This window comes from Schistocerca serialis, chromosome 3 (genome assembly GCF_023864345.2).
Source record: "Schistocerca serialis cubense isolate TAMUIC-IGC-003099 chromosome 3, iqSchSeri2.2, whole genome shotgun sequence".
In the NCBI taxonomy this organism is placed as follows: domain Eukaryota; kingdom Metazoa; phylum Arthropoda; class Insecta; order Orthoptera; family Acrididae; genus Schistocerca; species Schistocerca serialis.
This window is the reverse complement of record NC_064640.1, coordinates 1,027,955,997-1,027,971,009: the sequence shown is the minus strand read 5'-3', so window position 1 is coordinate 1,027,971,009 and position 15,013 is coordinate 1,027,955,997. Positions and strand designations below refer to the sequence as shown.

General features: G+C 38.8%; 1 protein-coding gene across 1 annotated transcript in view; it reads right to left on the bottom strand.

Moving 5' to 3' along the window:
• The window catches only part of LOC126471375 (annexin A3-like), a 267,681-nt gene that overhangs the window by 150,575 nt on the left and 102,093 nt on the right, over positions 1-15,013 (bottom strand). The window contains exon 2 of the mRNA XM_050099496.1: positions 8,510-8,680. Coding sequence (XP_049955453.1) covers positions 8,510-8,680 — 171 coding nt within the window. The remainder of the gene's footprint in view (positions 1-8,509; positions 8,681-15,013) is intronic.

Genomic DNA, 15,013 nt, shown 5'->3' with positions numbered 1-15,013 from the left:
TGGGTGTCCTGAATGCTTCTGTCTAAAATGTTCACAAAAACCTGGCGAAAACACATTGTGTTCACCATTGCTGTTACATAGCTGGGTTTCATTCTTTCTTAGGCTGTTTCATTGTCTACACGTGCAACACATGCCATGACCTGTGATTCCCAAGCCATGTGAGCAAGTTCTCTGTAAGTGGATACATCTCTGAACAGTGACCAACATGCAAATTGTATTATTTAGTATACACATGTGGATTTGAAGTCCACTTTCAGAAGTGTGAGCATCTCTTATACTGTCAGAGTGTTTGTGTTAGGGTGTGAAGATGGTTGCCCTTTCAGTAACCACCTTGGGTAAATTTTATTTTGCTAAGTCATTATAAATTTTAGTAAGTATTTCCCCCATTGCATGCCAATATTTCCTATGCAACTCCAAGGTTATGATGTTGGTGCCCAGTGACTGGTAAATTTGTGCCAACAATATAATAATTTTGACTTCTGTGATGGAGAATGGTTCTGTTAGGTTTTAACTTTGCTGTGCTGATATTGTGATGTCTCTCTTCTTCACCTACAGCCATTAATTTATGTTACCCATTGTGATTCCAGGGGTTAAATATATGGGTTGTAAGTTAATTAGTGAATTTCTGCCTGCATCCTGTAAGTTTCACCCTGCACATCCTCCAAGGATGTTATAATTCCATTTTCTATGCATATGTATTCTCTTATTACATGATGGGTAGCGACTGGATGCTGAAATTTGACCTGTGGTTCTTGCACATGACATTTTTTCTCCTCTGAAAAGTTGCATAGGATGCTGAAAATTTTTGCCTTATGTCTTCTAATATAAAAATTATTGAGCTCTTACATTGGTCTTAATCTTGCAAAATACTTTCCTTAGTATTCTTCATCGAGGTATGTGTTACACATCTTTCTAAAAACTGTATGATTTTGGGCTTGGCTAGGCAAACCCATCAATTGATGGTACTGTCAAGTCTTGCAAACACTATCAACATGCATTGCTAAAATAATAGAAACTCAATTCTAGTTATACAGGGTGTTTTTCTTTACATGAGACAACTAAATAAACCAAAAAACACATGTGGTAAAAAAAAATGTTCATGATGAAAGTTAATACTTCCAAGCTGTGTGAGCTAAAACTGACCCCCTCCCCCACATGGGGATACAACTTTCTATTTTCAAAAGGGAATCCTCCTACTTTACTGCAGATTCAGATTCTGTGCCAGAAAATACATAGTGTTTACTAGAAAGATTTTCCCGTTTGTGGTAAATCACAAATTTCAGATTTTCCATTTTTTTTTCAATTAAGAACTAACTCATTTGATTCCACGTTATACTTTTGATAAAAATGTAACTAGACAGTTGACATTATTATTAAAAATTTAATTTAATTTTGCAAGTTTGCTTGTACAGTAAAACTTTTAGTTTTGGACATTTAAAAGTCTGTTAAATAAGTTACTTTCAATGTAACATAGTTACATTGAAAGTACTACAGTTTTCTGTTACTTTTGGGGTTGCTTTCAGTGAGTCCCCTCACCATCAGGTGCTTGATTTCATTGAGTCTCCTTGAATCTCACATAATGCCATAACTCTTGATTACAGCAACATCTACCATTGCTTCAAATAAACCCTAGGTATTTTTGGCATAGAATCCAAATCTGTAATAAACAAGAAGTTTTTCCATTTGGAAATAAAAAGCTGACACCCATGCAGTTGGGGTTATGGAGTGTCCATTAGCACAGGCAGATGTCTTGTTTGAAAATATTAAGTTTTTCATGTAGTACTTTTTGCATTGTGTTTTTCTTGAGATATTAGTTGTTTCAAAGTAAAACAACCACCCTTTATATTCTCTAGAAGATCACAATTTAGGATCTGCATCCCACTTCTCTGCTATACCTTTGTACTCAAAGGAGAATTAGGCAAGTTTTGTTTGTGCAGTTGATGGAGAGACTGGCAACAGTCTCTCACATGAGTTGCCATCATAATTTCCCATATGGAGGCTCAATATAGAGGCTTGTTAAACATTTGGATTTAAAATTCAAAATGTTAATTTCAGGAAGGGGTTTGGAAGAGCGTTGGCAGAAAATATGGCATTACATGAGGGAAGGGAATAATGCATGCAATCTGTTAGTGCTTAAATTAGTGGAGTAACATTTTATTAAAGGTTACCTTCACATAATATATATAAGTAAAGTAATATGTTTAAGGGGTAGTCTTTGAAAATTTCAGAATATGTATTTTTTGCTTAAAATGGTCTCTAAGATGCCTATTTTATTGCAGTGTGCATCCCGAGCTTCCCAGAAACTCCATTATTGAGTTACAATATGATCTGTGAAAAAGTGACCCCAAAAACCATTCACAGCAGGAAAAAATAGTTGAGATATAATTTCAGTGACAGCCTAACAGGAATTATGCACATTATGAATGTGTGTGCACTTAAGATCAAACTAGTCTGTTCCAAGTTCTCCACAAAAGCTGACAAAAAGTGTATCAAGTGAGCAGAGCAGAAAATGACAAAACCTGCAAAAGAGTGCCGCAGGACCACCAAAGCTGAGAAGAAGATGGAGGAAGATCTTTTTGATTTGCAAAGACTGCTGTATGGTCCAGGGGTCGCTAACTAGAGATATGTTTAAGTTAACTACAAAAAATGTAACCCAAAACTTTAAAAAAATTTTTCTCAGAACTGTAACTTTCAAATTATTGGAAAGATAATGTGAGAATGGTACAAATGGTTTTGATCAGAATTTGATGCCAGCATTTGAAATTGAATATGTCAACCTAACTTCAAAAAGAACAAATGGATTAGAACAGGTATTAGAATCTCTTGTGCAGAGAAAAGAAGATTACACAATACAGCAAAGACACAGAACATGCCTCATGAATTTCATTTGTAACTGAAGAATTATAAGACAATCCTTAAAAAATGTTGTAAGGAAAGATAAAACAATGGCAAATGATAGATACATTGAAAATTAAAAAAAAATCTAAAGCTATACGGGAAGTTATAAAAAATCAAACAAGTGAAACTTATGTTATGAAGGCCAAATGATTTCTTGCCCAACAAAAATTGCAGGGGACCTTCAACAAATATTTTGCAAACGTAAGCGAACAGTTGGTGAGTGGACTGGAAGAACACAACAAATATCACCTCCATCATCCAATAGCATGAGAAATGTGTCTACATCATTGTTCCTTTCACCCACAAATACTGAAGAAATTTAATCAGTTATAAAAACCTTGAAAACAGGGCACTCATGTGGAATTGATGGAATACCAGATGCAATTATTAAAAAATGCTGTCTTGCCTTAGCTGAACCCTTGACACACTTGTGCAATGGCTCACTGACATCAGGAACCTTCCCTTCATGCTTAAAAACAACAAAACAGAAACCAGTGCTCAAAAAAGGAAATCCAGAATGTGTTTCAAATTATAGACCATTAGCCCTACTGCCTGTATTTTCAAAAATTTCACAAAATTTTTTTTTATAAGAGATTGTCTGATTACCTAAATAAAAATCAAATTCTCACTCCCTCACAGCATGGCTTCAGGAAAGGCTATTCAACTGAAAGTGCAATATTTGAATTTCTTAATGAAATCTATACTAAACTGGATGCAAGTGAGTCTGTGATAGGCATATGTCTTGATTTATCTAAAGCTTTTGACATCATTGACCATAATGCCCTACTGCAGAAGCTTGAACAATTAGGAATTAGAGGTATATCCGATGAGTAGTTGCAAACAGGTGGTTGAAGTGCAATGTAAAATCAGCTACTACTATTCAGGATATGAAAATGTGAAATATGGCATCCCTCAAGGATCAGTATTAGGACACATTCTGTTTCTCCTTTATGTCAATGATCTTATGTACAACAAGTATTACCAAAGTACCCTCCAATTTGCAGACAATACAAGCCTTGTTATTAGTGGTAAAACAGAAGAAAAACTAAAAGACTCCACTGTCCAAACATTGAACACCGTAGAACAGTGGTTCAGCTATAACAAGCTAATTATAAACAAAGAAAAGACAGTAGCATTGATCTATTATAATCTAAAAGGAAGACATCACCCAAACATACAAATAGAACTTAGGGACAGAGTTTTTGAAAGTGTTAACACCACCCAATTTCTGGGACTCTGGCTCCAAGGGACAGAGTTCTTGAAACTGTTAACACCACACAATTTCTGGGACTCTGGCTCCAGAACAACACAAAATGGGAGGTACACATTGAATATTTGCAAAGAAAACTAAGCAAAACCTTCTATATGATAAGGATCTTAAAAGCTTGTTGCAGCAAAACCAGCCTGTTAAATGTATACTGCTCCTATGTGCATTCTGTAATTAAGTATGGCATAATCGTCTGGCACAATGCAACAACAAATATTAAACTTTTCAGGATGCAAAAGAGAATATTAAGAATTATTGAAGGGGTAAAAAATATGAAATCATGCAGACCCATATTCAAAAAATTGTCAGTTCTTCCTTTTCCATGCATTTTTATCTACGAAACATTAGTTTTCATAAAACATTGTATGGATAGACACCCAAATATCTTACTAAAAATGAAGATGTACATGCATACAATACAGGGCAAAAATCTGACCTTCATATGAAACAGGTGAGAACAAGTGGAATAAAGATCTCAAGCAAGGAAAAAAGAGAAAACTATACAATATTATGAAGACATAGCATATAGGTAACGAATTTCATGCTTATTACAGAAAATACTAGACAATACTTAAAAATGTTGTCAAGGAAGGAAAAATGTAGGCAAATGACTTATATATTCAGTCTGTTGGAAACAAGACCAAAGCCATGTGGAAAGTTGTGAAACAACAGACAGGTAATATCACTACCAGAAATGCCAATATCATGCTATGTCAAGATGAAGAGAAAATAACAGAACCAAGGAAAGTAGCAAATACCTACAACAGCTGTTTTACAAAAATAAGTGGGCAACTAATCAGTGAGGTTACTCCAAGTAACCAAAATACAACAGCATCAACACTAAAGATCACAGCTCTGCTACCTCATTCTATCTGTACACGACAAATGAAGAAGAAATCCTGATCATCATAAAAACTTTAAAAATCGAACAGTCCTCAGGAGTAGGTGGTATACTTGAAAAAAGAATGAAAATATGTAGTGAACTCATTGTAAAACTACTAACATATTTATACAATAGTTCACTGACATCACGGACTTTCAATTCTTGCCTAAAATTGAAAAATTGAAACCAATCTACAAAAAAGTAAATGCAGAAGTTGGCCCTATTCTCTGGCTTCTCAAAAATTTTAGAGAGGGTCTTCCACAAAACATTTACAGTCCTTATGGGAAAATATCAAATCCTATCCACAGCACAACATGTGTTTAGGAAGATCTGCTAAACCAACAGTACTATCTATGAATCCTATGCAAAATTTACCAGAAAGTGGAAAGTGGTGAATATATCATTGGTGTATACCTAGACTTGTCAAAAGCATTCGATACTATAGATCATGAAGTGCCCCTTCAGCAATTAAATCAACTAGGCATCAGAGGCACAACGAATGACAGGGTCAGCTCATACCTCTGTGGACAGAAACAAATAGTGCAAATAAAACATGTTGACTGCAACAAAATCACAAACCATTACTCAGATTACCAAGAAATGAAATATGGCATTCTCCAAGGATTAGTACAGGGGTCAGTGCTGTTCCTCCTATATGTAAATGACCTACAAACAAACATACAGCATCAAAATACTTACCAGTTTGCTGATGATACAAGCTTTCTCATTACTGCAAAATCAGAAAAGCTACTATGAAAAAATGTAACAAAGACTATGGATAGCATAGCAGAAAGGTTAATATACAATAAGTTAATCATAAATGAAGGAAAAAATTTTGCAATCAACTTCCATAATGTCAAGAAAAAGGTTCCACAAACTGTAAATATCCAGTTGTCAAACAAAGCTGTCAATAGAGTTCACCTAACAAAGTTTCTCAGGCTCTGGATCCAGGATAATGACATTTCACAACAATTTATCTGTAAAAAGATGCACCACATGAATGAAATCATGAAAACCGTCTGTAGATGAATTGTAATGATTCGAAACTGGTAACAGTACCTTTTGAATAAAGGAACTTAAATAAATTTTTGGCTGGTTGCTGTCTCAACACCATCAACATTTGTCGTAAAATAACAGCCATGGTCTCCAACCATGTCATCATATGACAAAATTGCATGAATAATAATGTACCAGTCTGATCCACAGAAAGCATGGTGACATTGTAACCACTGAACAAATACAAATAATGTGCCAATGATAAGTAGTGTAACCATAAGAGATTAATGATTTTAAAATGATAGAAACAATATTGTGTTAAATGATTCCAGCATCTTATGTACATTCTATGCACCAACAAAGTCTCATGGACAAATAAATATAATCTCTATGAGTGGTCAACTGTGGTCTGAAGAGTACACCCAAGACTTCGAAATATGCTCGTGCCTACATGATTCTCAGAGTGATGCCCAAATAAGCATATGCTAGGCAATATCACATTTTGCTAGCTCCTTGAATCTCCTACCATATGACACACAACAAATATGGTATGAATCACTTCTAATCTGTCTAAATATTGTATATGCTTCACACACTAGTTATTCTTCATGTTTGCTAGTAATTAGAAAGAAATTACTCAATGCATATATTTGTGGAAAGATATTTTGGATGTTAGGTAGTGGTCCTTTACTGGAAGGTATACAGTAGCTTTAATAAGGTAAATAAGGCAGAAAAGAAAAAAATTGGGCTGTATCAACTTCCTTGTGTACATCATAAGATATCCACTTATACACTCACGTTCATAAAAAACAGAGCGCCTTGAATGACTAGAGATAGGACATCCAGATTCACAGGACATGTATATTAGTATGTTCTGCAGAAATGACTAGCATTTGAATCATGTCAGCCCATGGGTTCAAGGTCAACATTGATATTGCATCACAACACCACCTACCAGTAAAATGTGCCTGTGCCTCTCTTTGTTACTATAAACTGAAAGTAATGGATCAGTATGACTTGAGCAGACATGCAAGATGCCTCACAGATGCATGCATGAACCATACTCTTAAATCAGTGAGTTTGAAAGAGGGTGCATTGTTGGTATGAGAGAATGTGATGCATCCATCTTGGAAATTGCTTTCCTTGTGGGATGTAGTGTTTCGGCAGTGCAACAGGTTTGTGCAGAATGGTTCATGGAAGCTCAAAGAATACAACAAGATGCTCAGGTTGCTTCACCTAGACCACCCTCTGAGAAGACCTACACCTCATCCAATTGCAGGAGAGATCTGCATGCTCCTTGGCTGTGGCGCAACGGTGGAACACATTGTACACTGTCACAGGTGATAGTCTGTCACCATTTATAACAGCACAGGTTACATGAACATCATCAACTTCTCTGCCTACCTTTGATAAATGTGCAGAAACATGCTAGATGGCAATAGTGTATGGAATAACATCAGATAGTGTTTTCAGAGGAATCCAGGTTCTGTTTGTTTGAAAACAATGGCTGCATTTTGTGTCAGTACATACAGGGGGAGTGGCATCACAGTTATTGCATTCACACAAGACATACAGCACCAACTGAAGGCCTTATGGTGTAGGGTGCTATTAGGTGCAACTACAAATCACAGTTGCTGTGTGTCCAGGACACTGTCCTATGTGAATGACATCTTTTGACCTGTAGCCATACCCTTTCTGCACAACCAAGATGCCATTTTCAGCACGATGATGCATGACCACATGTTACTGCATGAACATGTTCCTTATTGGTGTCACAGGATGTCAACCCTTTGCCCTGGCTTACCAGATCACCAAAATTGTTGCCAATTGAAAATGTGTGGGATATGGTGAAAAGACAGTAACAGTGCTGAGACCCAGTGCCAACCACCATAGGTGAACTTTGGGACCAAATAAATGCAGCATGTATGGCTATGCCACAGGATGCCATTGACACCTTATACACATTAATGCCATCACACATGGATCAAGTTATCAGGATCCATGGTGGGCCCTGTGCCTACTAGGCAACAGGACACATGTTGAACTGAGGTGACTGAAATCCTAATCATTTCTGCACAACATACTAATGTATATGTACTGTTAATATGAACATCCTATCTCTAGTCATTCAAGGTGTTCTGTTTTTTCTGAACATGCATGTACAGTGATGGAAAATGTGTGATGAAATATCTCTGTATACGAGGATAGTTTGTCTCTCACCATGTAAAGGAGTAGCTGAGCAGTGAGGAGGAACATAAAAACAAATGGAAAATTGCTTAGCTGTTGGACAACATTCTTTTTCAGGGATAACACACACATACACACACACACACACACACACACACACACACACACACACACACACACCAACTACACTACTCTACTCACATATACATAATTATTTTTGCTACAGCTGAAATACTTCCAAAATTTAGAGAACTACAGTACAATTACATTAATAGTACCTGAGCAGTCAGCAGATGATAATGTCTGCAGATGGCCTGGCATTGCTTATGAGAATGAATGGCCAAAATGTAGATTATGAAATCTGCAGAGGCTGTGTAACCAAACAGGGCATCTTTCAAGCAGGTGGCTAACTTCTCTGGGCTAAAGTCATCTCTTGATGTTCCCAGTACCTTGAAATGACAAGAATAAATTATGTCAAGACAACTGTGCATTTTTTTCAATTTATAGGAACTAAGCTAGTGAACATCTGTGTTGATTTTCCAACTACATCTTAATTATCTAGGGTTGTTCGCAGAGTTGTGCCTCAGTAACACTCAGCTGTCTTCAGAACATGTTTTATTTAGATAATAGAGCAAAATATCTATGGAACACAGACGAGAGACCACTACATTTTGTTAGGGAAGTGAAATAGCAAATGACCAGGTATTTATTGACAAACAGATATATTTATGTCATTTAAGTGACTGGCACTAGCTTTTTAGATCGTAAGGCAGTAAAGCTGAGCTAAAACATTTGATTCATGAAAAATGGAAAAAAAATGACAACTACGTCACAGGAAGACTCATGAATGAATACAACAACAGAATTTTCAACTGTATGAAACAAAAAGTAGCTTCCAAGATCGTGTCCTGATATTATGTCAACAAAGTGTTTGACTCATTTTGCTATAATTATAAATATTGCTTTGATGTTGCATTTCTAGTGAAGAAATAAAAGTTAAGGTAAAGTGCAATGTCCATAGGCTACATAGGCTATACCAGTGAGGACCAAGATTAAGATGGTACCTGCAGATGTATCATATACTTAGTATACTCGGTGAGGCTCTGTCTTTTGGACATACAGTTACACTGTAAGAGTGTCCTGTGGGAATCCGTCTGCACCTGCTCACCTGGATATAGCACTATCTCACACAGTCACATGCTAGTTTGGAGTACCATGAAAAGACCATGTGCAAAACTCATAGTACACGATAACTAACACAATTTTTCTAGTGTACACCTTGTGCCAGCTGTGAGGTACTTCCTCTACCAATTTTCTATCTAAATCCATTACCTGATAATACTCCCAGCCGTACTTCTTTTGTACAGTAGTGTGAAAAACTTAAGGATGAAATTGACTTGCGTATGATCTGTCACTGTCAAGTAACATAGATTGATGAAACTTGGACCATGCATAGAAAACACTATACAAAATAGTACAAAACCAAACTGCAAGAAATACACAGTGAGATGAACAGAACTATACTTTTATTGAAAGACAATAAATATGCAGAAGTCACTGTGATTTATGATGGTGCCCTGGACATTAGAAAAGGCAGAACCCAGTTTTTAGTAGGGTGTATGATCACCATGGACAGCAACGCATGCTCTGCAATGTGCTCCCATGTTGGCTACAAGGTTGGTAAGAAGTTCTCATGGTGGGATATTCCATTCCTCCATCAGTTACTGGATAGTTGTTTGTGCATTTCCACCTGCATTGTTTGATGCCATTGCACATTGTCATCCGTAAAAGTGAACTCAGGATTGAATGCACCCTGAAAGAATGTACATCGGGAGGGAGTACAGTGTCCCCATAATGCTGACTTATGGGTGTTCAAAGGTTTGGAGGTCAGTATGCCCTTGCAGCATTATGTCACTCCACCCAATATGACCTGGACTACCAAAGCAGTCTTGTTCGACAATGTTCCTGGGTGCATTACGTGTTCCCACCTTCTACCTCTTGCCACATGACGGTGCACCAAGATTACTACTTGGACTGAATCTGCTCTCATCTGAGAAGAGTACACAACCCCACTCTTCATTGGCCCAGTCCCTATGCTCTTGGCATCATCACAAATGGTGCACTGATATGCGGGTGTCAACAGAACACAGCATACTGGTCATTGTGCAGAGAGGCCATCAGCATATAGTTGCCTTGCCACTGTGGATCATGAAATTGCATGCCTTGCAGTCCTTTTAAATGTGGATGCAATTGCATCTGTTGTTTGATGTGGGTCACCTTTTTGCCTATCTCACAGTGTTAGGGGTCATCTGCTGTTTTAGTTGACTGTGGTCAACCCCCTCCTCTCCTTTGGGCAGCAGTCCCTGTTGTTCAGAATGCCTCATGTTGCAGAGCATTTGGTACTATAGTCTCACTGACCTTGTGCCATATGACATTCAGCTTTCTGTGCATAACTGGGAGTCCTCTGGTAACATGATCCTGCACTTTCATTTGTTAATATCTTATATTACTTTATTTATCTAGTTCTTAAGTTTTGCAGAGTAGTGTACTACACTGACACACCAAAAAAATTAGTATAGGCATGTGTATTCAAATACAGATATACGTAAACAGGCAGAATATGGTGCTGCAGTTGACAATGCCTGTATAAGAGAACAAGTGTCTGGTGCAGTTGTTAGATTGGTTACTGTTGCTACAATGGTAGGCTATCAAGATCTAAGTGAGTTTGAACGTGGTGTTATGGTCAGTGCATGAGCAGTGGGACACAACATTTCTGAGGTAGCAATGAAGAGGAGATTTTCCAATACGACCATTTCACGAGTGTACCATGAATATCAGGAATCCAGTAAAACATCAAATCTCCAACATCGCTATGGCCAGATAAAGACCCTGCAAGAACAGGCCCAACAATGACAGAAGAGAATCATTCAACATGACAGAAGTGCAACCCTTCCACAAACTGCTGCAGATTTCAATGCTGGGCCATCAAGTGCCAGCATGCAAACCATTCAATGAAATGTTGTCGATATGGGCTTTCGGAGCCAAAGGCCCATTTATGTTCCCTTGATGACTGCATGACACAAAGCTCTACTCCTTGCCTGGACCTGCCAGCACCTAACATTGGACTGTTGATGACTTGGAACATGTTGTCTGGTCGGACGAGTCTCGTTTCAAATTGTATCAAGCAGATGGACGTGTACTGGTATGGAGACAACCTCATGAATCCATGGACCCTGCATGTCAGCAGGGGACTGATCAACCTGGTGGAGATTCTGTAATGGTGTGGAGCGTGTGCAGTTGGAGTGATATGGGACCCCTGATACATCTAAACATGACTCTGACAGGTGACACATATGTAAGCATCCTGTTTGATCACCTGCTACCATGTAAATAGCATCAAATCTATGTTATGCCATGTATGAAGCTCTGTATTTTCCGATGGCCTCAATCAGAAGGTTTGTGTATTACGAAGAGTGGGTCACACCACTGCAGAGTGGCAGAAAGCACAAGCAGTTGATGAAGACTGGGTTATTTGCAATGCAACCTCTGTTCATTGCACACAATGGAGTCTTATATTCAGAAAACAAAACTCAGAGTGTAAGTTGTGGCTCCAACCATGTTGTAGAGGGAAATATTGAAAAAGGCATCATGTTTTAGCTAGGCACAGGGATTGAAGAGCCACGAATTGGCATGTGGCCAAACAGTACTGGCGGAGAAAACATAAGCAGGATGGTGAACAATATGTGAAGAGCTGTGTGCCATCCTTGCAGTGGTCTGAGTCAAGCCATCAGCATATTCAGCTGCAAAGATTAACAGAGGCAAGTAAGACGTTTGAAATGATTGGTATGGAAATCTTGTGTCCTTTTGGGCAAACTGGCAGGAAATTATTATGCGCTGACTGTAATAAATTACTTTTCACACCACATAGAAATGGTAGCTATCCCAAATCAGCAAACTGACACAGTGGCTCAGGCCATAGTAAATAATTGGATATTGAAGTTTAGTGTCACAGAGAAGCTGAGTCTGGATTAGCGCACCAATTTCATGTCAGAGTTAATAAAGCAACTTCTCCATTTACTGCATATACATAAGCACAGGCGACCAGATGGTCCACTTCATCTACTTCTTTACTCAATATACAAGCCAAGTGCATGATTTTTCGTATCCTATTACAAAGAATTCCTTCTCATAGTTCTGCAACATCACCACTGGACTCCATTAATTTACCAAAAGGATACCCACCCTCTGACATCCAGTGATACTTCACTCCTTTTATTAATGAGTAAGAGTTTGTGCAATTTCTGTGAATTTTGGAAAAACTTTCTATTATAATTTTTTAAGCTTCTGCGAGGCACTGGGAAATGCTGTGTGGCCTTCACTACACTAAGGTCTCTCCAGATTCCATCATGACTAATCACATGTCCTAAATATCATATTTCCTGTAGTGTGAAGTGATACTTCTCTGTACTGAGTGTTAGATGTGCTGCATGCAACCATTTAAACACTTTGCTTAGCCATAGCACATTACGTCCAAAAGAGAATGAGAAAACAAAGTGATTTTATCATGAATTAGTGAAGTTAGTAAGTCTTTATGTAAATAGTCATCATTACAATTGGAATATGTTGTTATCATATTTTTCACAGCATATAATTCCCCAGAATAGGGAAGAATGGAGAATTGGTACAGTATTTTGCAAGAACTTAAGAGAAGGTCTGGAATGAAGCACCAAAATACACACACCAAAAGAAGTTTTGCATCACCTCGGTTCCAAGAGTTCCGGAAAATTGGAATAAACATCATTTCTGCCCTTTTTGTTGCTCATCAAAACCACACATTGCATGTTGTACCACCCTAAAGCGAGACCTTCAGAGGTGGTGGTCCAGATTGCTGCACACATTGGTACCTCTAATACCCAGAAGCACAACCTCTTGCATTGATGCATGCCTGTATTCGTCATGGCATACTATCCACAAGTTCATCAAGGCACTGTTGGTCCAGATTGTCCCGCTCCTCAATGGTGATTCGGTGTAGATCCCTCAGAGTGGTTGGTGGGTCATGTCGTCCATAAACAGCTCTTTTCAATCTATCCCAGGCATGTTCGATAGGGTTCATGTCTGGAGAACATGCTGGTCATACACATACATTCATTTACACAAGCAAGCACATCTCACACACATGTCTGCCATCTCTGGCAGCTCGGACCAGTAACATGCCAAATGGATTGCTCAGGATTGGCATCACGTTCTTTTCACCAATGACTGTCACGTATGCCTTCAACCAGACAATCGTCAGAGACGTGTTAGGAGGCAACCTGGTCAGTCTGAATGCTTTAGACACACTGTCTAGAGAGTGCAGCAAGGTGGAGGTGTTTTGAGGTCGCATTTTGTGTTGCCGACATATGCCGGTGGTGGTCATGGAAGGTGCTATAATGTCTGTATGATACGTGAATGCCATCCTCCGACTAATAGTGCAACCGTACTGGCAGCATATTGGCGAGGCATTTGTCTTCATGGACAACAATTTGCCCCCATTTTCTTCCATATCCTTCACAAAGAGAGTTATGGCATCCAAATATACCATACTCTGGCTTGGGTTTAACTGCTGGAAAGCTCTGTCTAATAAATGCTGAAATGTGGTTGGCACATTCTTCAGCCCAAATAACATATGATAATATTGATAATGTTCTGAAGCAACCACAAGTTTCTTTTTTGGCCACTCCTCTGGTGTTACTTCTAATTGATAATAGCCTCACTAAAGACCCATGGTGGAAAAAATACCTGGACTATCCCAGGTTACTCAAAGTTTCCATTATATCTGGGATCAGATAAGCATCTGTAATCATATGACTATAGATATAATAGAGAGAAACATTCCACGTGGGAAAAATATATCTAAAAACAAAGATGATGTGACTTACCGAACGAAAGCGCTGGCAGGTCGATAGACACACAAACAAACACAAACGTACACACAAAATTCTAGCTTTTGCAACAAATGGTTGCTTCATCAGGAAAGAGGGAAGGAGAGGGAAAGACGAGAGGAAGTGGGTTTTAAGGGAGAGGGTAAGGAGTCATTCCAATCCCGGGAGCGGAAAGACTTACCTTAGGGGGAAAAAAGGACGGGTATACACTCGCACACACACACATATCCATCCACACATATACACACACAAGCAGACATATTTAAAGACAAAGAGTTTGGGCAGAGATGTCAGTCGAGGTGGAAGTGCAGAGGCAAAGATGATGTTGAATGACAGGTGAGGTATGAGCGGCGGCAACTTGAAATTAGCGGAGATTGAGGCCTGGTGGATAACGGGAAGAGAGGATATATTGAAGAGCAAGTTCCCATCTCCGGAGTTCGGATAGGTTGGTGTTGGGGGGAAGTATCCAGATAACCCGGACGGTGTAACACTGTGCCAAGATGTGCTGGCTGTGCACCAAGGTATGTTTAGCCACAGGGTGATCCTCATTACCAACAAGCACTGTCTGCCTGTGTCCATTCATGTGAATGGACAGTTTGTTGCTGGTCATTCCCACATAGAATGCGTCACAGTGTAGGCAGGTCAGTTGGTAAATCACGTGGGTGCTTTCACATTTGGCTCTGCCTTTGATCGTGTACACCTTCCGGGTTACAGGACTGGAGTAGGTGGTGGTGGGAGGGTGCATGGGACAGGTTTTACACCGGGGGTGGTTACAAGGATAGGAGCCAGAGGGTAGGGAAGGTGGTTTGGGGATTTCATAGGGATGAACTAACAGGTTATGAAGGTTAGGTGGACAGCGGA